Genomic DNA, 23,864 nt, shown 5'->3' on the forward strand with positions numbered 1-23,864 from the left:
ACGTTTAGGTCTTTCATGCATTTTGAGTTTATTTTTGTGTATGGTGTAAAAAAGTGGTCCAGGTTCATTCTTCTGCATGTCACTGTCCAGTTTTTCTAACACCATTGACTGAAGAGACTGTCTTTATTGCATTGGATATTCTTTCCTGCTTTGTCAAAGATTAATTGGCCATAAGTTTGTGGGTCCATTTCTGGGTTCTCTATTCTGTTCCATTGATCTGAGTGTCTGTTTTTGTGCCATATTTCACTCTTCTTGATCATGACAGAATTCAATTAGAAAGAAACCACTCACTGATACTAAACATGTAAGTAAAACAATTTCCGTAATGCAAATTCTTTGACTATAAGCCTTCAAAGTTATGTCCAAGTTACTTAGTTATTTGGCACACAAATTAGGGTTGGCACACAAAAGCCAAATTTGGCCTGCCACTGTTTTTGTATGTAAAGGTTTACTGAAACACTGACACAACCATTTACACAGTTACTATCTATGGCTGCTTTCCTGTTACAAGGGCACAGCTGAGTATTTGTGAAAGAAATTGGATGACCCAAAAAGGATAAAATATTTTTTATGTGGTCCTTTATAGAAAAGTTTACTGGTCCCACCCCTACCTCACACCATGTACAAAAATTAATTCAAATGGATCTAGGATATAAATCCAAGAACTAAAACTATAAAACTCTAGTAGGAGGAAACACAGCCATAAATATTTATAACCTTGGAATAGGCAATGATTTCTTAGATATAAGATCAAAAGCACAAGCTACAGGGGGCACATGGATGGCTCAGCTGGTTAAGCAACTGAGTCCTGACTTCCACTCAGGTCATGATCTCATTCATGGTTATGAGTTTGAGCCCTGTGTCAGGCTCTGTGCTGGCAGCACGGGGACTCCTTGAGATTCTCTTCTCTCTCCCTCTCTCTCTGCTCTTTTCCCACTTGCTCACACACCCTCTTCTCTCTCAAAATAAATACACTTAAAAAAAAAAGAGAGAGACTGGACTTTACCAAAATTGAAAACTTTTGTACTTCAACAAAAGGCACCATGAAGAAAAACAGAATGACATTCATGGAATGAGAGAATATTTGCATATCATATATCTGGTAAGGACTGCATCCACAATATATAAAGAACAATTATAACTCAATAGTAAAAAGACAAATGACCCAATTAAGGGATAAGCAAAAGATGTGAACCAACAGACATTTCTCTAAAAAAGATGTACAAACAGCCAATAAGCACATGAAAAGATACTAAGCATCATTAGTCACCAGAGAAATGCAAATCAAAATCATGACATACCATTTCACACCGACTAGGATGGCTGTAATCAAACAAGGTATCTAAAAACAAATGTTAGGGGCGCCTGGGTGGCTCAGTCGGTTAAGCAGCCGACTTCGGCTCAGGTCATGATCTCACGGTCCGTGAGTTCAAGCCCCACGTCGGGCTCTGTGCTGACAGCTCAGAGCCTGGAGCCTGTTTCAGATTCTGTGTCTCCCTCTCTCTGACCCTCCCCCGTTCATGCTCTGTCTCTGTCTCAAAAATAAATAAACGTTAAAAAAAAAAAATTAAAAAAAAACAAAAACAAACGTTAGATAAGATGTAGAGAAATGAGAACCCTCATAACTGCTGGTGGGAATGTAAAATGGTGCAGCCATTTTGGAAAACAGTTTGACAATTCCTCGAAAAATTAAATAAATGTTACCCTTTGATCCACAAATTCCACTCTCAGAGACATAAAAATACATACCCACATGAAAACTCCTACACAAATGTTCACAGTCACATTATTCAGAACAACCAAAAGGTAGGAACAATTCACGTCTATCAAGTGATACATGGAAAAGCAAAGTGGTATACCTATACGATGGAATATTATTTGACAATAAAGTACTGATACTTGCAATAATGTTATAAATTTGAAAACATGCTAAGTGATAGAACCCAGTCACGAAAGAACACATATTGTCAGATTTCATTTACATGAAATGCAAATGCTCAGAACAGACAAATCTAGAATTTAAGTTAGCAGTTGCCAGGTGCTAGGAAGAGTGACTGCTAAAGGCAACAGGTTTTCTTCCTGGACTAATGAAAACTGACTGTGGTTACCCAATCTGTAAATATAATACAACCATTGAATTGTACACTTTACATGGGTGAACTGTATGGTATATCAATTCTATCTCAATAAAGCTGCTAACCAAAAGGGAAAAAAATTTACTGACCCCAGTTCTAAAATATCTTCCTGCAAATCATTCAATTAAGGAGATGTTACTTGTATTGTTCCCATACAAAAAGTTTAAGTATAAATATATTCACTTGATAAAATTTGTCCCTCATATGGTTGAATTTTTTTTTTAATGTTTATTCATTTTTGAGAGAGACAGAGTGTGAGGGCTCAAACCCATGAACTATGAGATCATGACCTGAGCCAAAATTGGGTGTTCAACGGATCAAGCCACCCAGGAGCCCCTGTCCCTCATGTATTTCAAAGGTCAAAAGATACTGAACAGCTCAAAGTCAACTTCAGTATTTATTTTAAACACCTAAAATGTTATCTAAAACACTGTACTACACAACTCTAGCTTTAAGAAAGCTCAAGTATTAGGGGCGCCTGACTGGCTCAGTAGGTGGAGCATGCATCTGCTGATCTCAGGGTAAGCCCCATCTTGGGTACAGAGATTACTTAAAAATAAAATCTTAAAATTAATTACTTAATTAATTAAAAAAGAGGGTGCTTTGGTGGCTCAGTCAGTTAAGTGTCCGACTCTTGATTTCAGCTCAGGTCATGACCTCACAGTTTGGTTTGTGAGTTTGAGCCCCACATTGGGCTCTGTGCTGATGGCACGAAGCCTGCTTGGGATTCTCTGTCTCCCTCTTTCTCTGCCCCTCCTTGCCCCTGCTTGTGCGCCCTCTCTCAAAAGTAAATAAACACTAAAAAAAGATTCTCTCTCTCCCTCCACTCCTCCCCGCCGTGAGCATGCTCTTTCTCTCTCAAAACAAATTAACTACCAATACTCATACTTTTGTGGGCCCTTTCAATAGACATCCAAATGTAATCCCCCTCAGTTCATCAACCCTTGTGATGACAGACTATTAACTTTATTCCCAAAGTAAAGCTGTTTCAGGCCCTGTGACACATTCTCAACATCTAGAGAGGAGACCAAACACACACACACAACACACACACTAAATCCAGATTACTTCACTGATGCAAAATCAGACTCCGGAAGTGAGGGCTCAGGAGCCTTTATTTCAAGACACATTTCACTGAGGTGCTGCTTCATGGGCTGGCACAGACAACGCTTCAGTGAGCACTACTTCTTTTCAAACTAAGTTAATAATAGAAGAAGACTGACTACACCTATGTCTGGACAAATTCTATTCAGAAGTACTGTTTTAACAGGTTCCTGCTCTACAAACTGGACCATGATTCCAAAAATCATCTGGTCACCTCCAGACTGTGGATGAAAAGATCTCCCTGCAGAGTGGAGAGGCTGTTACACTCACATGCCTGTATGGACTTACTTCCTGAGGGCTGTGTATCCTTACTAACACAGATGTGGTGGAGTGGGTAAGAACATAGATCACCATCTCCCCTTCACTAGCTACTGCTACACAGACCAATCCTGACAGTGTCAAAGTCTAACTTAATTATCTTGTCATAACTTACATATACTTTTGTTCTTTCTTCAAGGAAGTGAAACAGTTTATCACCATAATCCAACACACTCTTAAGACTTCTCATTTCCAATTCAGACTTCTCCAACTGTAACTCTTCTCAAAGTAGTAATACAGAGCAACAATTCCAAGTATGCCAATCCTCCAACTTTCATATCAAATCATATCCTCATCTTCAACGTCATACTTTGGTAAACTTCATGAAATCGGTATCAACGTAACAGATTTAACAATCAATTGCTTTCTAAAGACCCATTTTGTGCTCACCTTTGGACCTATTAGTTTGTCTGCGGTCATTTTAGCAAAAAGTTCTGCTGTTTGGGCTCGAACCTGTGGATGTGTTGAATTGCAGAACATATCTAATAAGTAAATCAAGGCTCCTATGAAGGAAAAAAAAAAAGATTAGCATTTATACTATAAAGAATAGGACTTGTCTGATTAGTTGAATTCATTTTCAACTTCATTTCAACTTAATGCAGTTTGATTTTTTTTTTTTTTAATTGTAAGCCCTCCAAAGCATTCTTCTAGTTTATCAGACTACACATAACAGTTCAAAATAAGCTTCATCATCACTGAGCAGGACTAGATGAGAAAGCCCTCATACAGTACCTTTTGCCATTGCTTCTTTGATTATTTTTGTACTTGAGGTCAAAGCATAAAGAGTTTCCAGAACAAGCTGACGACCTGCAGGGTAAGAGACATTTCAAGGAATGCATTATCATCACATTAGCTGACATTTATTGGGCATCAATTCTGTGCCAGGCACTGACCCAAGTGTTCTACAGAAGGTATCATACTTAAATCTCCACAATAATCAGTGACTTCAAACAATGTAAAATTACACTGAATGAAGAATGTTACAGAATTCATAGTTTGAAAGTGTAATTTTATATTTTTATCTCATTTAATCTTACAGGTAAAGTAGCTGACACCTAGAAATCTCAGCCTACTCTGCTGTCATTTCTATTTTGGACTTAATTATCTGTCTTCCACTGTTTACTAAGGGACTTCAAATACATGAAATGTTTACTTAGCCTCCCTGTGTCCCCTCCAAAGACTTGTTTTCCTTTGAAACTATGTTTAAACAGGGGTGCATTTTCAATGATGTATTGTTGCTTCTCTTAGGAACCCCCTTCTGAATGTTTGTTCTCCTGTATGTGAACACAGCCCAGCCCAGTGACCAGCTTTTATTGTTGCTTCAGTGTCAGCCTCATCCTTTGCAGCCTCCACCCTCCTTGCCAGCTCTTTACACCCCTTTGGGCACCTGTCTATCCTTGCTATTTGACTCTAGGAGAGTGAAATCTAATAGCCCCTAGAGTCAAAAAGCAATAAAAAAAAGAAAAACCGACTACAAATAACCTGCAAATGACTTTCAAAAGCTGTCATTTTAGAGAACTATTTCAAATGTCATTTATTAAAGAAAACAAAATTATTGAATCGAAATTCGACTCCATTCGAGTCACTACATATAAAAGAAACACCTAAAGTGTGCAAGATACCAAGGCATCCATTAAATGAATGAGACAGGTTCTTGCTCTCACAGAGGAAGACAGGTATGAGCCAAGAGTGACATGGGTTCCAAGAGGCTGGCAAAGAACTGAGTAATGTTCTGTTAGTGGTGATGTTGGAGTCATAGTGCAATGGTCTTTGAAAAGCAGTCTCAAGGTTGATTCAAGCACAAATACACACGATGTTAGACAACGGCACAATTTAAGAGGAGCCTGTATTAGTGCAGGCTGTGTTGAAGAAATAAGATAGGTATATTTTTAAAAACTAATCTCATACAGAAATGCAGGACTGAACTCTAAGCTGAAAACAAGGTAATTTTCATCTTAAGCACTTTTTTCCTGTCATCCAAGACCAATGATGTTTCTTTATAAACTGTGCGTCAATTCTCAATTACTTACATATATATCATCCTCAGAAAACTGAAAAGCCCAGTTATTTTTCTTTACTTTTTGACCTCTCTCACCTCCAACTTTCGAAATGGAAAATACAAAACAGTTTTATTATTTATGTATAACATAGTTAGGAAGACAACTTTAATATAAAAAATACCACTTAAGAGATTCCAAAGTAAACATGGCTGTGTTTTGTCAGAAGTTTTATATTATCTATGTAACTGCTCCCTCTACAGGTTGGCCATGCTGTGGTTTTCAAAATTCCATTCATGAATATATATACATACTTGATGGCAATGAATGTAGAAGAGCCAATAAATTGGACAAAACCATTGATTCAGCAATATTGTTGACACAATCTTGGTTAGATGTCACTATATTCACAACCTGAAAATTAAATCAACAAGATATTAAGAGTTTGGGAAATAATTTTGGACCTAAATCAAATTAAGTCAGACCTAAATAAATTTGAGGCTTCACAAAAGTGAAAAAAATGTTTAGAGGACAAAATAGTTTATTTTCTTTTCCTGGTTATTTATTTGTTTGAAGAAGAGAGAGAGAGCACAAGCAGGGGAGGGGCAGAGAGAGAGAGAGAGAGAATCCCAAGCAGGCTCTGCAATGTCAGTGCAAAGCCCAATGCAGGGCTTGAACTCACAAACTGAGAAAATGACCTGAGCTGAGCTGAAATCAAGAGTCGGAGCCTTAACCGACTGAGCCACCCAGGTAACCCGCAAAATATTTTTTAACAGTTTGATTTTAAAAGATTGTCTTTATTACTTTGATCTTTTGAGAAATAACTTAAAATGTTAATGCTCGTATATATATTATGTACTTTAGCTTCCTATTAATTTAGAAATAAATACTGAACAAAAGAAATATTTTAGCACCAATTCAAAATCTTGAGGTTATTAAGAAGTCTTTGATACTATACTGGTTCATGCAATGTTTTCCAATCACAAAACTGGGGAGGGGAGTGGTTAGGAAGATAACAACCCTCACTAAATAAACATTAAAAAAAATTAAAAAAAAAAAAAGGATGAACTCTCAAGTCTAACTTTTATAGTAAAGATCAATTTTGCTTCACTTGAACCATGTGGTCAACCAACAGATCTTAGATTTAATAATGTTCATTTAAAAAGTTACAAGGTACATGGAGGAATTAAGTAGAGGAACATGCTTAAGATTTTTTGACCAATTCAACTTGTATTATTTTATTAAAAATCTTTAAACCAAAATGCAATCTAAGAACACGTTTTACAAATAATTTAGAAACTGCTCATAAACCTGTTACAGCAGTATTCTTTACAAGTTGTGTTACAAAATGATCCTGGGAGGGGTGCCTGGGTGGCTCAGTTGGTTAAACATCCGACTTCAGCTCAGGTCACGATCTCGAGGTCCGTGAGTTCGAGCCCCGCGTCGGGCTCTGGGCTGATGGCTCAGAACCTGGAGCCTGCTTCCGATTCTGTGTCTCCCTCTCTCTCTGCCCCTCCCCTGTTCATGCTCTGTCTCTCTCTGTCCCAAAAATAAATAAACGTTAAAAAAAAAAAAAATTTAATTAAAAAAAAAAATGATCCTGGGAGCTTACTCTGGGTTGCCTAGACCATAAGCCCCCTACAGCTAGGGATTTTCTGCTTCTCCCAGAGGAAAAGGCTGCACCAGGCTTCCCATGGGACCAGTTCTTTAACTCTCCTAAAGGAGGGGTTTCCAAGTTCTCTTGGACCTCCAAGGCTCATAGGTTCTGGGCAACTGGCTTTCCTAACCAGCTCCTGTAAAGAGTGTTAACACCCCAGTTGTTTGTCTGTAACCCTCACTGAAAAGGCTGCTTTTGTACTAATCCACAAAAAGGGATAGCAACTGAAGGGAAGGGGCGGGGGCGGGGGCGGGGGCGGGGGCGGGGGTGGGGGGTGGGGGGGGATCTGTCCTCTGAACACAAACCTACAGTGTGTAGCCAGCAATATGCCCTGGTCTCTGGGGACACTGGGAGATCAAGGAAACCCTACCCCCTATTCTTGTCATCTGTGTCTTCCAAGCTTCTCCAGTAAAGCCCATTCCTTAACCCACACTGCATGACACTATACAATGCATCCCAAGTTCTGATGCATGACAGACAATGACCACACAGGGAAGCACCTTGAGTAACACTGTGCAGTTTGCTCTTCAAAATGAAAAAATAAAAACATAACACACATGGAAACTTCCAAATTCAGATGGTGATTAATTAAGGCCTAAACCACATACGGTACTGGTAGGAAAGGCAACATGCTTTAATATAAAATTCTTTTACCTCTAAAGCCAACTGCTGCACTTGACCAGCTCCATGGACTCGGAGAAGAGAAAATATTAACTTAAAGTGTCCAATGCATTCACTTTCAGAGCCTAGGGAATAAGAATAAAAATGTTTATCTTTTATTTCTAAGCAATGTTCTAAATGACAGACCTTCAGAAAGCCAATATACACTGTTGTTTACTGGCAATTCTAAGTCTCTGATCATCTTTCCTCAACATTTCTATCATTAAGTGAGTGAAGTTCCTCTAAGCAGCAGTAAATCTTAAGAGGCAAAGAATAAGACAGAATTTCTTAGGTTTGTTTTGTTTTCATTTCCATCCACACCCCTAGCCCTCAGGCTAAAAACAATATATCAAATACACACTCCAAATACAACTTTAAAAATAAGGGTGTAAGGTGGTATTTTTACTCTTTACCTCTAGATCTTATAGCTACCCCTTCTGCCTAATTATATTTTGGGAGTGTGTGACATCATTTGCCTTTTAGTTTTTAGACTGAATTGGAACTCTGCTGGTTGAGGTGTCATAGACACCTGTATGCATATACAAAGGACTACTTGCGAAAATACATAAAACTGAATAGTATTTCTTCCGTTTCTCACCCACCTCAAACCCCAACCCCATATACTTACTACCATCTTGTTGTTAACAGAACAAAAACATTAAACATTAAAATTTTGTTCAGTGTATTTTTCCTTTTACTATATGGTAGTAAGAACACATATGGTGTAATCTGTAATTTTTTGAGACTTCAGAAGAAAATTCACTCAGTCTCCTTGAATTAAAAGAGTCTGAAAATATTCCATTAATAGGTTGCTTTTAAATTCATTTTCAAATCACTGTATCATCATAATATATACTGAAAAGAGCAAAAGAGTACCTGAAAGTTAATAATAAAAATTAATAGAAAGGATTTGGGGTCTTCAAGTAACTTACGTTGAATCTGTATTGTTTTAGGTTTTATATTCCATATCTGTTATCAAAGTTAGAAAACGCTTTCAGATTTTCACGCATGCATCTCCCTGGAGTCAGGCAAGACATTTTTGGAAATGTCCTCTTAAGGTCATTTAAGAATGAAAACTCTCACTTTTTTATTTCAATTTTTATATACCAAAAGCTTCAGTCAGTTTCTCAAAACTATGTGTCAGGTAGCAGAAAAGGCAAATTAGATCACCTAATTAATAAATCTAATTTAAGCACTTATATGTCAACTTATGTCATCAATGTGAAATTTTACACCATCAAAGTTATTCTACCTTTTCAACTCATTAAGACTTATTTTCTCTTAGAGATATGAATACTTCTAAACATGATGCCTTGACCTCTCTTTCCATCCTACTGTTTATAGGTAAAAATATGAGCTCAATTCTTGTTATGTTATACCAAGTAAACATTATAACCAAGTATACTATTTTCTTTGAGTTTCTCCGATAAAATTGGGAATTTTTAGGGCCCTTCTATTTTAAGGATCTTACTGATCAAGGGTATAGTCACACACCTGGATTATATTTTATGACATTTCTCAGAGCCTCCAAAGCCATTTCCACTCTTGGCAAGCGGTCTCCGTGTTGCTCTGACTCCACTTTTGCAGCATGTGTGATAGCCATGAATGTGTGGAGGTACTGGGCCTGGGAGCCTATATAATCCAAAAGACTTGCGGCAAATGCTTTTGGAACCTAAATTGAGTGGAGAAATGTTTACAAACACGTGTGCCCCCAGAAATAATCATTAAAAAACTCCAGAGCAACACCTTCCCCCACCCACCCTCCAGCAAAACCTTCAAGCTATGGAATGATTAAATTATACATACACATGAACATCTATGAATTGGAGGTTGTGGGGACAACACCCAGTTGCATTAGAAAGTGTTTCAGGGCGCCTGGGTGGCTCAGGCAGTTAAGCATCTGACTCCTGATTTCAGCTCAGGTCATGATCTTACAATTCATGAGATCAAGCCCCGCATCAGGCTCCGCAATGATAGCAAGGAGCCTGCTTGGGATTCTCTCTCCCTCCCTCTCTGCTCCTCTCCTGCTTGCAGTGTGCACACTCTTTTCTCAAAATAAACAAACTTAAAAAAAAAAAAAAAGTGTCCTTTAACTTTTGTCCTAATACATTAGAGATCTAATATACTCCCATTAGGATCTTAGTGTAACAATTCTGAATTAGAGTATCTCTTCCCTTTACAAATCAAAGTAATTGATAGTACAGTATGTAACTTCTATAGTTTGGTTATATTTTTATATTTTAAAAAATATATACTTAGAATATCAATTCAAGGGACAGTTTTCAAAGAGACTTCACAAATAAATGAATTCTGCTTAACAGCTGTTTATATATATTATCGTGATAAAAAATATATATTATGGTTTAGTAAATTCCTTTTTTTTTCCAAACACAAACTTTAAAACAGTCTCCCTTCTTCCCTCCTTACATGGCAACCAACCACAAAATCCTCCTTGTCACTTTCCAAAAAAGTAACTTGTGCTGTCATTGTGACACTCACTTGCTTCTCAAAGTGATTAGGGATCACCACAAGAAATGACATGGTTTGACCTCATTTTCTAAAAAATCTCTTTGCTTTCCACGGGTATTTCCTTATTGTCCTCTAATAATTGGCCAGAGAAGTACTTCTAGCTGGTGGATGATGGAGTGAATGTGTAAATGACCTTGCACTTCCAGGAGAGACTAGTAAGTTGAAGGCATATGCACATGACACAGCTGGGAAGCATTATGCATAAAATACAAAAAATAGCTGGGCGAGGAATAACTTCTTATTCATGAATCCACAAAATCAAATTCTTCAACATGCAAAATAAAGAGGCCTGTAATGGTACCCCGTCACGTACCCAGGTTAGTATGAAGCACTAGGCAAGGGACAGGTATTTATTATTTCTGAATACCACACCGGGAAGTGAATAAACTAGCAGCTTTCAATAACAAATGACTGAAGGTATCACACGAAACTAAAAGCACAGAGCTTACCTCTAGTTGGAAAGTAGGGACTTCATTATACACCCTAACAAAAATCTCCCCTACAATAAGTTCTTTGGCATGATCGCTATAGACAAATTCTGATCCATAAGTTTTGTCACAATCACCCTTTTTAAAAAAGAAAACAAGCTGTTAGTTGTAAATCAAAATCATTACTGTCTGGCTTACAAATCTAACCATATTCAATTTAATAACAGATAAATAGCTTAAAAGATCCATTCCTTTTCTAGAGGAAAAACATGGTAGGAAACCAATCATAGCACTCAATACAATATTAATGTTTATAATAATATGAACTCTGAAATAGGCATGGAGTTATGTTATTTTTTAGTTCAAAGATTAATACTATAACCCATTTTAAGATTTCAAAAGATCACAGAAGTCAGCCAATGAAGTGTCTTAGAGCTAGTGTTTATAAAGCAAGTATACGACACTTGGTTCTTCTCATTCCACTCAGCAGACATTTGACCTAGTCAGCTATAGACTGATGGAGCTCAGAAATGAACACATTTGGACCGGCCTTTAAAAAGTAACACGCTGAATGAAAGTGCTGGAAAACAGAGTCTCTGAATAAAAAAAAGACAGGGTACTGTTACAGAGATTGCCAAACAGAAGAGTTTCCATTTAAGGAAAAGAAAAAAGACAGAAAAGAGGAATGGGAGAGAAACAGTCCCAATGAAGATTCAGGTTGAAATTACACAGAATTTAAGTTGGACTGAAATCATATGTAAAAGTATACAATAAATTGTGAAGTATTAAACAAAGAGAAGATGCTATTATGTCCCTTCTAGTAAAAGGAGAGATGTATAAAAACGTGAGATCTATTCTCCCCAGCTCTGCAATTTTCAAAAGACTTCTATCTATGTAGAGTTCTGAGTGACTAATGAAATGAGTTAAATAGTTCAGGACATAACAGTGGTGTTTATTGCATAATAACTTCTAAACACACAGACATAACTGTCTGCTAACTCATCAAGTCTCAACGATCTAGTATGTGGATTATACAAGCCATATCCTTATTGGGCACAGTACAGTCTTTTGGGGTTTTTTGTTTGTTTTTTCATAGCTTAAAAGATTCTCCACCAGAAGATGGCAAGACAAGAGAAATCATTCAATTCTGATACCAGAAAGCAACTCTGATATACTCAAAAAAGAGGCTGAAGAGAAGAGTGCTTTTAGGTAGAAAAATTCGTTACAATGGAAAGCAGCTACATGTAAACTAAACAGTAACAACCACAAATACAAATGTATCATTAAATACAAGAACACTGTTCTTACATGGACCACATATTAGGTGGCAAAAACCTATAGGCTTGATTAACACCAAATGGAAACACAATAAATACGTTTCTGTTTTGTCAGTACTAAGTTATGTTTCCAGAGAATATTTATAAAAGTTACCCAAGAAATTTATGAAACAATAACATACTTTTTTAATCATGTTTTCTTGTTGGGATTCAAGAAATTCAAGTAGTTCTGCTCTTGTAGAATTGTTCCATATCAAATAGGGGCTCTCTGTGTTGCTGTTAAGCATCTTCAGAATCTAGGGCACAGAATATTACTATTTTGTAACATTTGGAAAAAAATAATTCAACTTATCATTTACTGAAACTGCTGATCACATGCCAAGCACTGTAACAAGTGCCTTAGAGACAATGGACCTCAATAATTCTAACAAGTTTGCTGATATCATCCATTTTGCAACTGAGAAAAATCAAAGCTGAGAGTAATCCAGGGATTTGTCCCAGGTCACACAGGCCTTAAGTGGGGAAACCAGGACACAAATTGGAGCCGGTATGACTTCACATCGTAACATTTGCTCTGCTATGGTGAAAATTACATGAGATAGTTGTGTTGAAACATTTAATAAACAGTAAACATGAGCTTAAAAAGAATCATACCATACTGCCTTTACATAAACAAATCAGAAAACAAAATCTGTCTTTCTGAAGTATACTGCTATGAAGGGAAATAAAACTGAGGAGCAGAGAGTCACTTTAGATTTCCTTGGCCAAACCCGGACTCAAGGCTGCATGAAGCAGTTTTGAAGACACAGCTTCTGACTGCTTAGCCATCCAGTGTGCTTTCCCACTGTTTATTTAGCTCTCCTCGATTAGCAGTGTTATAGAAAGACTTGAGACTCTCTAATACAAACTTCTTAATTCTACATTTACAGAGCTCTATACTAGGAGGAGAGTAGCAGGTTATAACCTTCCTCTTATACAAAGCCATCTAACCTGTTTTTAAAACATTAACTACTAGTTAAATAAAATGATTGAAAAAATACATTCTTAGGAAAATTATCAAACTTTGAGAAATGGCAGTTTAAATTAAGCATTTTGAAAAATCCACATGGAGTTTAGGCCAAGATTCTGAAATGCTACTTTTCTCCCCCCACCACCCCACCCGACAGTTTATCAACAACCTGTCAGCATTTCTGGAAAGAATGTTTTCAATCAGCAAAATGCATCATGTATACTTTGCATAGAGAAAGTACAAACATCAGGAGCAGTATCTAAAGCTCTTCCCTCTTGCTCAGAGGGCACTGAAAAGCAATGGTCTACACTAAAAAAAGAATCAGGTTGAATTAAAAAACAAATGTTTAATAAATTCTAAGAATACTTTACATTTGGAACACTGAGGGCTTTTTCCCTTACAAAAGTACTGGATGATCATCAGAGAAAACATAAAAATAGCCTATAATTCAGCCATTCAGGGAGAAGTACAGTTAACATCCACCCATTTAATACCAAAAATGGGATTTTTAACCTTTTCACTTAAAATACTTTACACATCTTTTTTTTTTTTTTAATTTTTTTTATATTTATTTATTTTTTGAGACACATAGAGAGTCAGAGCACAAGTTGGGGGGGGTGGTAGAGAGAGAAGGAGACACAGAATCCGAAGCAGACTCCAGGCTCCGAGCTGTCAGCACAGAGCCTGACGCGGGGCTCGAACTCACAAACAATGAGATCATGACCTGAGCCGAAGTCAGACGCTCAACCGGCTGAGCCACCCAGGTGCCCCTAAACATGTTTTAATGTCTTTAAATATACCTTTAAGGTTTCATAGTATCTTACTCAGTGGGTTTTTATACTTTAATGCTACATTCTTAGATTGTTTCTCAATGATCCTCACAAAAGAGGCCAAAGAGGTTGGGAGAGCTGTCAAAGTCATGCTTGACTTTTGTCACGAATCCATGTATGTGTATGTATTTATTAGCTTTTAGGATTTCAACTCTGAGTGTAAGTAAGTTCGAGCCTGTAAAACCGGACTCTGGGTCTCCTAACTCCCAGTTCTGTGCCCAGTGTGAAACACCATTCCAGGTTCACACTCTTGTCCTGTCTCTTCATGACTCAAGGTTGCGAAGAATTATGGTGGGCTCCAGAGCAGAGAAACCTGAAGTTAATCTACCCTTGCAGAAAGGGTGGACTTGCACAACCGTTACCAACACATCAATCCACAATAAACTGAATTTCCTGGCTGAGAGAACAAAGGTGAACAAGTTCAATTTTTAGATTTCCTACAGCAATAAACATTGCTGTGTTCCCCTCCTATTTAAAGGATCTTGCAATATTCATCAAAACCCAGGCTATCTCTGAAGCACGTACCTCAGTAGCACTAACTACAGCAAGTTTTCTAGCAACATAGGGTGTCAGCATGCCAGCTAAACTTTTTCTTATGGTTGGATTTTCTGGGGTAGCTTGTTCTTCAGGCAGGTATCCTCCAAGGCGACTCAGAGCACGGACACTCAATTTAGCAAGGCTGTTGGCTACTTCCTGTTACAAAAAATATTAATACATTGAAGTAGGTATGTCATCTTACATAGGTAGCACGGTGCCTTTATAAAATCAAAACTGTATGGACCGTATTTAAGGCGCAGAAACGAAGTTCCCAACACTGATGTCAGAGAGTTCATGCATTAGAATGTACTCTTCCATTTACACAAAAGAACATTAGAATATACATACTCAGTTATAACCATTACACCATCTTATAGATAACTGGAAGAAGTACATTTGGGGGTAGGGTGGGGAGTACAGTAGAGGTAGGCAGACTTGCCTGCTAGAGGAACACACTAACAACGTGAGTAATGAAGGTGAGTGACTAAAAAAAGGAGACAGAAAAAATATTCAAGGAAATGAGGTTAAGTATTCAAGTGCCTGGGGGAGCTAGCCCCAACAGCACCATTGTATTTCTCTGTGATATACAACCATAATTTTGCAATCATAAAAATGATTCTAGGTAATAGAAAAGATTAAGTTATGTGCAGTATATGCTACTATAAATTCCCTCCCCTTGAATCCTCATAGCATAAATGGTTAAGATAAAATAAGTTCTGGGACTTTAAGAGCTATAAATTTAGTTATCCAGAAAAACAGTTCATGTCTGGGGCTCTGTATAGCTAGACCTTTGCTTTGCATTATTCAGCATTAACCTATGGTTTGGGTTTAAATTCAAGACTAAAGCAGTGTGAAGGTTACCTGCTGATTTGTTTCTTCGCTTTTCTGAATGCCACTCTCTTCTAGCGTGTAGTCATAATTAAATAGATAACCAAGCAGATGCCACAAAATTCCAGCCTGAAATAGGTGTGTCTGTAGCCAGAAATCAACAGCAAAGGAACTGACACATTCTACTCCGAGAGCGGCCACCCGTGGAATACTCTGAGAGATTAAGAATAATGAAATTAAAAAAAAAAAAGCTCCCAAGAGAAATTGGTTATGAATGTACGTCAAGCTAGCCATCTTACTGTGCAAAATGTTCACCTCTCTTGTATTTTCAATTCCAATTTAAATCTGAATCCAATATCCTTTAAAGTCTAAAATTAAAAGTGACCCTGTGATAAGACACTGAACTGTTTTCGAGGCCAGTGCTCAAAGATTCGGAAATCTAGTTTTCTCCATTTTTTGTATTCTAATTTTTAAAAATAGTGATAAGGCATTACAACTCACATGCTAGGGTCTTAACTGTATCAGAAATATCTTTAGTGCAGGTGTATGGATTTACTTCTTTATATCAGAGTTTGTATTCTTATTAAACACTTCGAAGGACATCATGTAAATATACTTAAGAGATTTTCATCAGATTTATTAACTCTAGATAACTTAGTCCAGGATCGGCACCCCAATCCTATTCAATTCCAACAGAACTCACTCCATCCAGTTATCTAAGAAAGCTCTCTCTCCTTCCCAGTCACCTACTTCACCTACCCTAGTTTGAGGCTAACTAGTTTGCCTCAAACTAGGCAAACTGCCTAGTTTGCCTCAGCAGTACAGGATTTGGAGGAAATATTAACTTCTCAGCAACCCAAAGCCCTTCCCACCAGTGACTTGATTGTTACATGGTCCTTTACTTGCATTAGATTCATTTACTCTAGTCTCTCATTTCTTCTCTGCCTCTCTTCCAATGTTCAGATGAGACCCACTTCCCTTTACATGTCACTTTAGTCTTATTTCTTATGGGCCACCATAGGAACTAAAGTCTCCATTTACACCAAGGGTTCTGTGAAAAATGATTTTAGAGATCCAAATAATGCACATAAAAACAATTTTGGGAAAACAGCTTATGTATAAATTGGGGACTGGCTATGTGACAAGAACACCCATTGCCTACTGCATCTAGAAAGCATTAAAGATGAACTCTACCTTGCCAAAATATAGCACCCGACAGAGATCCTTGATGATGCCAGGCATTTCCGTGATCTTCTCTCGGCATTCTTCAAACTGAGCGGCCACACTGTAGCATTTGCTTATGTGTCCACACACCTGCATGCAACACAACAGAGCAAAAACAAAAACCAAAAAAAGGTTCACGTGCACATTCCTTATTTAAGACACCAGAAATCAAGTCAGCAGAGATTCATGAATAATGCTTAATGCTATGTATGATGCTCCAAATTTAAAAAGAACATTTCTACTGAATCACTAGTAATTCTGGCTAAGATTTCCTCTATATGCAGGGTGGGCAAACCACGGCTACTGCAGTGCATGGGCCAAATTGGCCCTGGTTCATTTTTGTATGGCCAGGCAGCTAAGAATGGTTTTTACTTTTTCTCAAAAAGAGTTTAAGTGGGGTAGGGGCAGATAAAGAGGGGAGAGAGAGAACCCCCAATCAGGCTCTGCACTGCCATATCGGCGCAGAGCCCGATATGGGGCTTGAACTCATGAACCATGAGATTATGACCTGAACCAAAACCAAGAGCTGGATGCGTAACTGACTGAGCCACCCAGGCACCCCAGTTTTACATTTTTAAAGGTTGTTAACACACACACACACACACACACACACAAATATGCAAGAGAGACTGTAAATAGTCTGACAAAAATATTTATTTACTCTCTGGCCCTTTATAAAAAGATGTCTGCCAACCTCCGGTTAAGGTATTTTTGTCCAACTTATGAACATTGCAGAACAATTCTGCTTATTTACCACACTTCAAAATAAAGTATGAAACTAAAAAGCTTGTACTCATTTAAGTGTTTATTTTTGAGAGAGAGAGAGAGAGAATCAGATGTGAATGGGGGAGGGGCTGAGAGAGAAGGGGACACAGAATCTGAAGCAGGCTCTGGGGTCTGAGCTGTTAGCACAGACCCCAACATGGGGCTCAAACCCACCAACCACAAGATCATGACCTGAGCCGAAGTCAGATGCTTAATCAACTGAGCCACCACCCAGGCACCCTGTACTTGTTTGTTTTATATTCTAAATTTGCTGGCATAAAAAGGACCACACAAAAAGATGCATTCTACAATGATCTTAATGAATTCCTGATGGATTTTTCTCTCAACAAGTTCAATTATAACCTTAACAGAAAAAAACCAAACTATAGTGATGGATTGTTATATCTAAGATGACAAATGTTAGGTGAACCTGTGGTAATCATTTCACAGTATATGTAAATCAAAGCATCATGCAATGTGCCTTAAATTAATACAATGATGTATGCCAACTGCTTCTTAATACAACTGGAAAAACATGACTAGAGATGGGAGAGGGAGGTAGAGAAGGAACTTGCGGAAGGGGCAGATGATAAGTGAAAAAAGAATGGCAAAATGACAAATGTTTGTAAGTGGATGGTGGGGATATAAGAGTTCATCATACTATTCTCTAAGGAAAAAAAAAATCAAGCCACTAGAGTCCACGTGATTTAGTGTAGTACTTAAGTGTGATAAAGAAACCAATAGCCTCATATCACCTGAGAATTTGTTAAAAGCATATTCAGTCCTCTACCCCAGAACCACTGCATCAGAAACTATGGGCAGCAGCCCAAGTATGGGTCAGCCACCCACGTTTTCATGAGCCCTCCAAGTGATTCTCATAGAAGTTCAAGTTTCAATTACTACTGGTCTAGTGTAACTGTCTTGGAACCACACATTTTAGCCTCACCTGTACTGACATGTCACTTGGTTTACTAGAACGATTCAAGACAGCCACACAGCGACTAAATGCCTCCTGTAACACCTGAAGAGAAAGAAGTTATCCATTAATTCCCCATTTTGACTTGAAGTCTGAAAAGTCTTTTCTGGTAGGAATAAAATATTAACAACCTTTTAATGTTAGATACTTGGTAAATAAATGTTTGCTCAATTAACATTTGTTAAACAAGTAAAAGATCCTTAGAAGTTTTTTGTTTTTTTTTTTTTAACATTCCCAATAAGCTATTTTATGAGCAGTTAAGGTTATCAATTTTGAATCAAATACTTTCCAATTCACATTATGAATAAAGCTCCATTTCTACCTTTAATTTTAATGCTAGAATATGGAGAACATAACATGTTATTTGGTGGAATAAATTAAGGTAAGAAATTCCATCAATTGTACTTGTACTTGGTGAATTCTCTATTGCCAAAAGTCATACAATGTGCCTCAACTAGCTTGAAGAGAAAGAAGGACAGAGGTCATCCCATATTACCTCAATTCCATTCTCCCTCCTGAGCTCTTCAGCATTGAGGGCCGAGCAGTTGACAGTATGGAAAGCTAGCTCTGTAGCAGCAGGCAACAATGGTGATTCTTTTGAGAACAGGAGGTCATCTGAAGTTTCCATTGTTATAGTCCTAATTAGCATGGGATATCCTGCATATTTATAAGGCTGTAAATCTGAAATAATCAAAAGTTAGTGTTGGGAAAACAGTAAGCAAAACAAAAATTGATTGTCATAGTTTTAAGTTAATTCTGACACTATGTTCAATTGTGTTCCCTTAAAAAAAATGACAAAATATTTAACATCTTAAATGTCTCCTAATTCTAGTTCATAAAAAGAAATTAAACCTAGTATAAATCCCTTGGATCTTTCCTTTTCTAGCATACTTGTTTGGCTGATTTCTCTAAAATTTTTCTGCCCCCAAAAAGATTATTTTCTGGTAGATTAAACTTTACTAAACTTAAGTATGTAGTGGTTTTGATCCTTTGCAAAATATCTACTTTCTGCATTGTCCACAGAATCTGTGTAACTTTTCATGTGACCGCAGACAGCACAGACAGATCAGGACCCCACACCAGAACTTATTTATAAATCCCCTTTGGGAAAAGTGGGAGGTGCAGCCTGAAAAAACATTATGACCTTGGTAATAAACCAATGGTGAGCCACAAGTGCAACTCTAATATAGTTATTAGCCATTAAAATGTAACCAATGGTTTGAAAAAGACTTGTTTACAGTCATTTTGATTAGTGGTAAATGCCATGTAACTAAATGCTTTACAAATGTGTTCTGTTCAATTCATATGCAAAAGTGAATTAGTCACTGCTCTCAAACTGCTAGATCCCCATGCTGTCCCGTGTAATACTAAAACTGCAATCCCACTTGTCTTCAATTACCCAACAGTCCTGCTTATCTCAAATCCCCACTGTCCTCTCTTCCTTCTCTCCCAACATCATCCTACAGAGCAAATGGGTCTCTAACTCTTGGCTTCAAGCCAAGTTCAGTTCCAAAGCCAAAGGACACCTGCAGTCTTGAAACTAACTTCCCATCCCCAACAAAGCCTTTAAAGTTTTCACTTTCCTGGCTTTCTGGTTATTGTTAACAGCAAATGGCACTGCAAACATGCTGGGAATTCCCAATAACCTTGTACTGTGAAATCATACCTATTTATTCTACAATCATGGTTTACAAACTATCCCATAGGATCAGAGGGTTTTGAGAGCTACCATAGGAAATGAGAAGTATGAGAAAAGTATATGATCACATGAAAAGTTTCTATTGGTTTTAAAGACCAGACCATTCTTTAGAAGCTTTTAAAGTTATGAACAGGCACAAAAAGCTAACGTCCTTCCAGAAGGAGTAACAAAAACTTGCTGGAAATGCAAAATACTAAAAAACATAGGTAAGAAGTGGAAAGTATAAAAACAAACAACATTTTGGCCCTTCCAATAGAAAACTACTCTTTTACTCTAAAATGCAATTCTAAGAATCTTATGCAATAACTCTAAATCTATTAAAATATACTGTAGAAACAAGTAACATGGTAGGTATCAGCTGGAAGGTAAATTAGAATTTGAAAATAACACAAGCCTTACCTTCTTTATGACGGTTGAAGAGGATGCTCTGTGTTTTCAAAATTAAAATTATGTTCTCTGGATCTGGCCCATCCACTATTTTTGCTGATTTGGTACATAAAAATTCATATGCTTTATTTACTTTTTCAAACATATCCTGTATATGACCAAACATAATTAACTTTTAGTGTGGAAGATCTCAAACCAAACAGCTGGTCTGTATTTTACCAATAACTTCTTAGTTATTATTTTGTTTTTTCCATTAAGGAATTCATTCCAATTGTAATCTAGCTGGTACACTCAAGGTGAAACCTCCGCCCCCTCCCCCCGCCGCCAAATAGCTATTTACTGACCTTAATACCATTACTAAAAAATTCTTCTTCACTTGGTTTATACCATATATATATTGAACTCATAAAGACAGTTTCTGAGCTATTATAAAAATAGTAAGAGCTGTTTATGGAGTACTGCAGCAGGCATTGTACTAAATATGCATTACAAACATTATCTCATTTAATCCTCCAAACGTCCATATGAAGTGTGAACAGTTATATCCTCATCTAGGGTCACAAAGTCAACTGGTGATGGGCTAAGACTTACACCCAGGTCTGACTCCTAAATCCATGTCTTAAATTACAACACCATATTATGTTCCTTGATCTACATGCTGATTCTTGTGTGTCATATTGTTTTACTACCATAGCTTTATAGAGTATTTCAACATCTGGTATTAAGTCTAGCAATTTAATACTGATTTAAATATTTCTTCCTATCTTGACTGTTTTCTCTCCCAGATGAACCTGAATTGCTACACATTTCTCAAAAAATCCAAGACTTTTGATTTAAAATGTCTTAAACATATAAAAGCAGTATCTTTTTTTTAAAAAAAAATTTTTTTTAAATGTTTATTTATTTTTGAGAGCAAGAGAGAGAGAGAGACTGACAGACAGACACAGAGTGTGAACAGGGGAGGGGGAACCAGAGAGGTAGACACAGAATTAGAAGCAGGCTCCAGGCTCTGAGCTGCCAGCACAGAGCCTGATGGGAGGCTTGAACCCATGAACCGTGAGATCATGACCCAAGCTGAAGTCAGATGCTCAACCGACTGAGCCACCTGGGCATCCCAGCAGTATCTTTTCAATACAAAGTCTTCCCATTCAGGAGTAATGTCTGTCTTTAATTAAAAAAATATTAACCTTGAAATCAGTGGAAATTACTCCAAGTTTCTATCAATAAGCTATCAGTCGTAGTTATAGAAATCATATTGTGTGATTTCATCTTTTATGTAATCTTTCTTGGCATTTTAGTAGGAAGCTGAAGAGGCAGGATCAGGGAATACCACCACCAGGTAACTTTTAAGTCTGATCCAAATTTTCTATTTTTTCAGTTAGAACAATATGAAGTTGAATGTCATTAGAAAAAAAAAAAATCACCCAAAGCAATTCAGATGGCCATAACTTCACCTACAAATTAATTACATTCATCCACATTCTTAACATTCAATTATTCATGTGACTGCCCATTAGACTTAATTCTTAGACATGAGAAAATATCCACTAGTTACTAGTATAAGGGCAGTCCTTCTGGTAAACTGAGGGAGGACCATTCATGCACAAACCAGGGGCATATGGGCCACAGGTTAATGTAACATACACTGGGCATTACGAGGCGGGCACAAGCACAGAGAGTGAATATACCTTTTCTCCACCTAAAACATTAATAGAGCAAAAGGAAGTCAACCCAAAAGTCCTAATTCCAAAGGTAGTACATACCCTCCCTTCTGGATTCTTATCAGGGTGGTACTTCTGTGCAAGTCTGAAGTAAGCTTTTCTAATCTTGCTCTCATCATGCCTGTTAAATAGCAAAATTATTTTATGAACAGAGTAAGGTACAAGAAAAAAATTTATATAATCATTTAAAATGATACTGTAAGAATCTTACTTTTATTATATATGATCACATATTAGGCATCAAATTAAACCCATAAGATTCAAGTAAGAAATTTTTTTTAATGTTTATTTATTTTGGGGAGAGAGGAAGAGGGACAGCACATGTGCGCAAACAGTGGAGGGGGAGAACAAAGAGGCAGAAGATCCAAAGTGGGCTCTGTGGTGACAGCAGGGAGCCCGATGAGGGGCTTGAACTCATGAACCGCAAGATCACGACCTGAGCTGAAATTGGACATTCAACTGAGCCACCAAGACGCCCGAAGAGTATTCTTTACATACAAAAGATAAAACCTCAATGTTCCCTATGGAAGGTTATCATTCACTTCAAATCACAAAACTGTATTTGAAGAACTAAGAAAATTTTTTTCCAATTTTTCGAACTGTCACTTCAAACTCTGTAATTTTAAGTAATATTGACTATCAGCCTTGCCAAAAATGTATAAAATGTATAAAATCAGACTTAAGAAAATGTCTTTTAAACCACTTTTCTCTAATATTATCTATTCTACTATAAAAACTTCACTTATATATTAATGAAGTAAATGCACACTCTTTCCTATACATCTTAGCGTCCTAGATATATTGCTACCAAATCTATTCCTCACGTGTAACACAAATAGTAGGAGGAAGGGGGAAGATGAGTATATGAGTGATGACCATGTGGCAGGTACAGTGCCAGGTGTTTTACATTATTTCAGTTAATAGAGAGCAAAACCTGTACCAGCAAGACAGAAAAATGTTAATTCTAACAAATTTGTAATAAATGATAATCACATGGATACATTTCCATATGGTTATTCCCACAGGTGTATACATATCAAAGAATAGGCAAAAAAAAATGTAAAAACCGTTGTTTAATAACTCAGTCTTTGATACTAATATTCTAAGGCAAGGCAAACTTTTACTATTACAATACTGAAAATAACTCACGGGCCCTGTCCTTGAGGGAGATTAAGCACTTCATAAGCATCATCTATTGACATTGTAGGTGGCTTCTTTTCAACTTCCTTCTTCCAGGCATCAAGAGTATCTTTTAGAAGCTTAACCTTAAAGACAGAGGATTAAAATTTATATCTTTTGTGAAAGTAAAACTATTTCAGAATGTAGTTATAAATTACAGAATTCTTGTGCTGTATTTAAACTGACATTTCTGGGCTATCCAACTATTACGGTTTTCTGAAATACACATAACCAAAGTCACTGCTAAATAAGTAGCAGGGTATCTGCTACAGGGCTACATTCCTCTCTTTTTCTTATGTGGTATTTTTATTCTCTGACAATTTCTGTCTTTACTTTTAATTGTTAAAAGAAATGTTCAGAAAGCACCGAAAACTTTGAAATTAGTGGATACATTGCAGTAGGAAAGAAAGCAGTATATGGTTACATGCTTCTCAAAGTGATCTAATGTAATTACCGGTAAGCTGACATTCAAACAAATCTAAGAGACAGTAAGTAAAACCAAGAGAGTCTGGGTAGCAGGTCAGAAGAAGAAAGCCAGTATTTACTGCATGCATTTATGCCAAGGAGCTAGATGCTTTACAGACTGTAGCAGACTTAATTCTTG

The 23,864-nt window shown here is 37.1% G+C and overlaps 1 protein-coding gene across 1 annotated transcript in view; it reads right to left on the reverse strand.

The window, feature by feature from the left end:
• The window catches only part of DNAJC13 (DnaJ heat shock protein family (Hsp40) member C13), a 127,720-nt gene that overhangs the window by 18,500 nt on the left and 85,356 nt on the right, over positions 1-23,864 (reverse strand). Inside the window, exons 34-48 of the mRNA XM_049629806.1 lie at positions 23,231-23,346; positions 22,124-22,202; positions 20,373-20,508; positions 18,771-18,955; positions 18,245-18,319; positions 16,504-16,623; positions 15,343-15,522; positions 14,470-14,637; positions 12,288-12,401; positions 10,850-10,966; positions 9,366-9,543; positions 7,866-7,957; positions 5,869-5,968; positions 4,290-4,364; positions 3,948-4,060 (exon numbers count right to left, since the gene is read on the reverse strand). Coding sequence (XP_049485763.1) covers positions 3,948-4,060; positions 4,290-4,364; positions 5,869-5,968; positions 7,866-7,957; positions 9,366-9,543; positions 10,850-10,966; positions 12,288-12,401; positions 14,470-14,637; positions 15,343-15,522; positions 16,504-16,623; positions 18,245-18,319; positions 18,771-18,955; positions 20,373-20,508; positions 22,124-22,202; positions 23,231-23,346 — 1,848 coding nt within the window. The remainder of the gene's footprint in view (positions 1-3,947; positions 4,061-4,289; positions 4,365-5,868; positions 5,969-7,865; positions 7,958-9,365; positions 9,544-10,849; positions 10,967-12,287; positions 12,402-14,469; positions 14,638-15,342; positions 15,523-16,503; positions 16,624-18,244; positions 18,320-18,770; positions 18,956-20,372; positions 20,509-22,123; positions 22,203-23,230; positions 23,347-23,864) is intronic.

The sequence above is a fragment of the Panthera uncia genome, chromosome C2 (genome assembly GCF_023721935.1).
Source record: "Panthera uncia isolate 11264 chromosome C2, Puncia_PCG_1.0, whole genome shotgun sequence".
Classification (NCBI taxonomy): domain Eukaryota; kingdom Metazoa; phylum Chordata; class Mammalia; order Carnivora; family Felidae; genus Panthera; species Panthera uncia.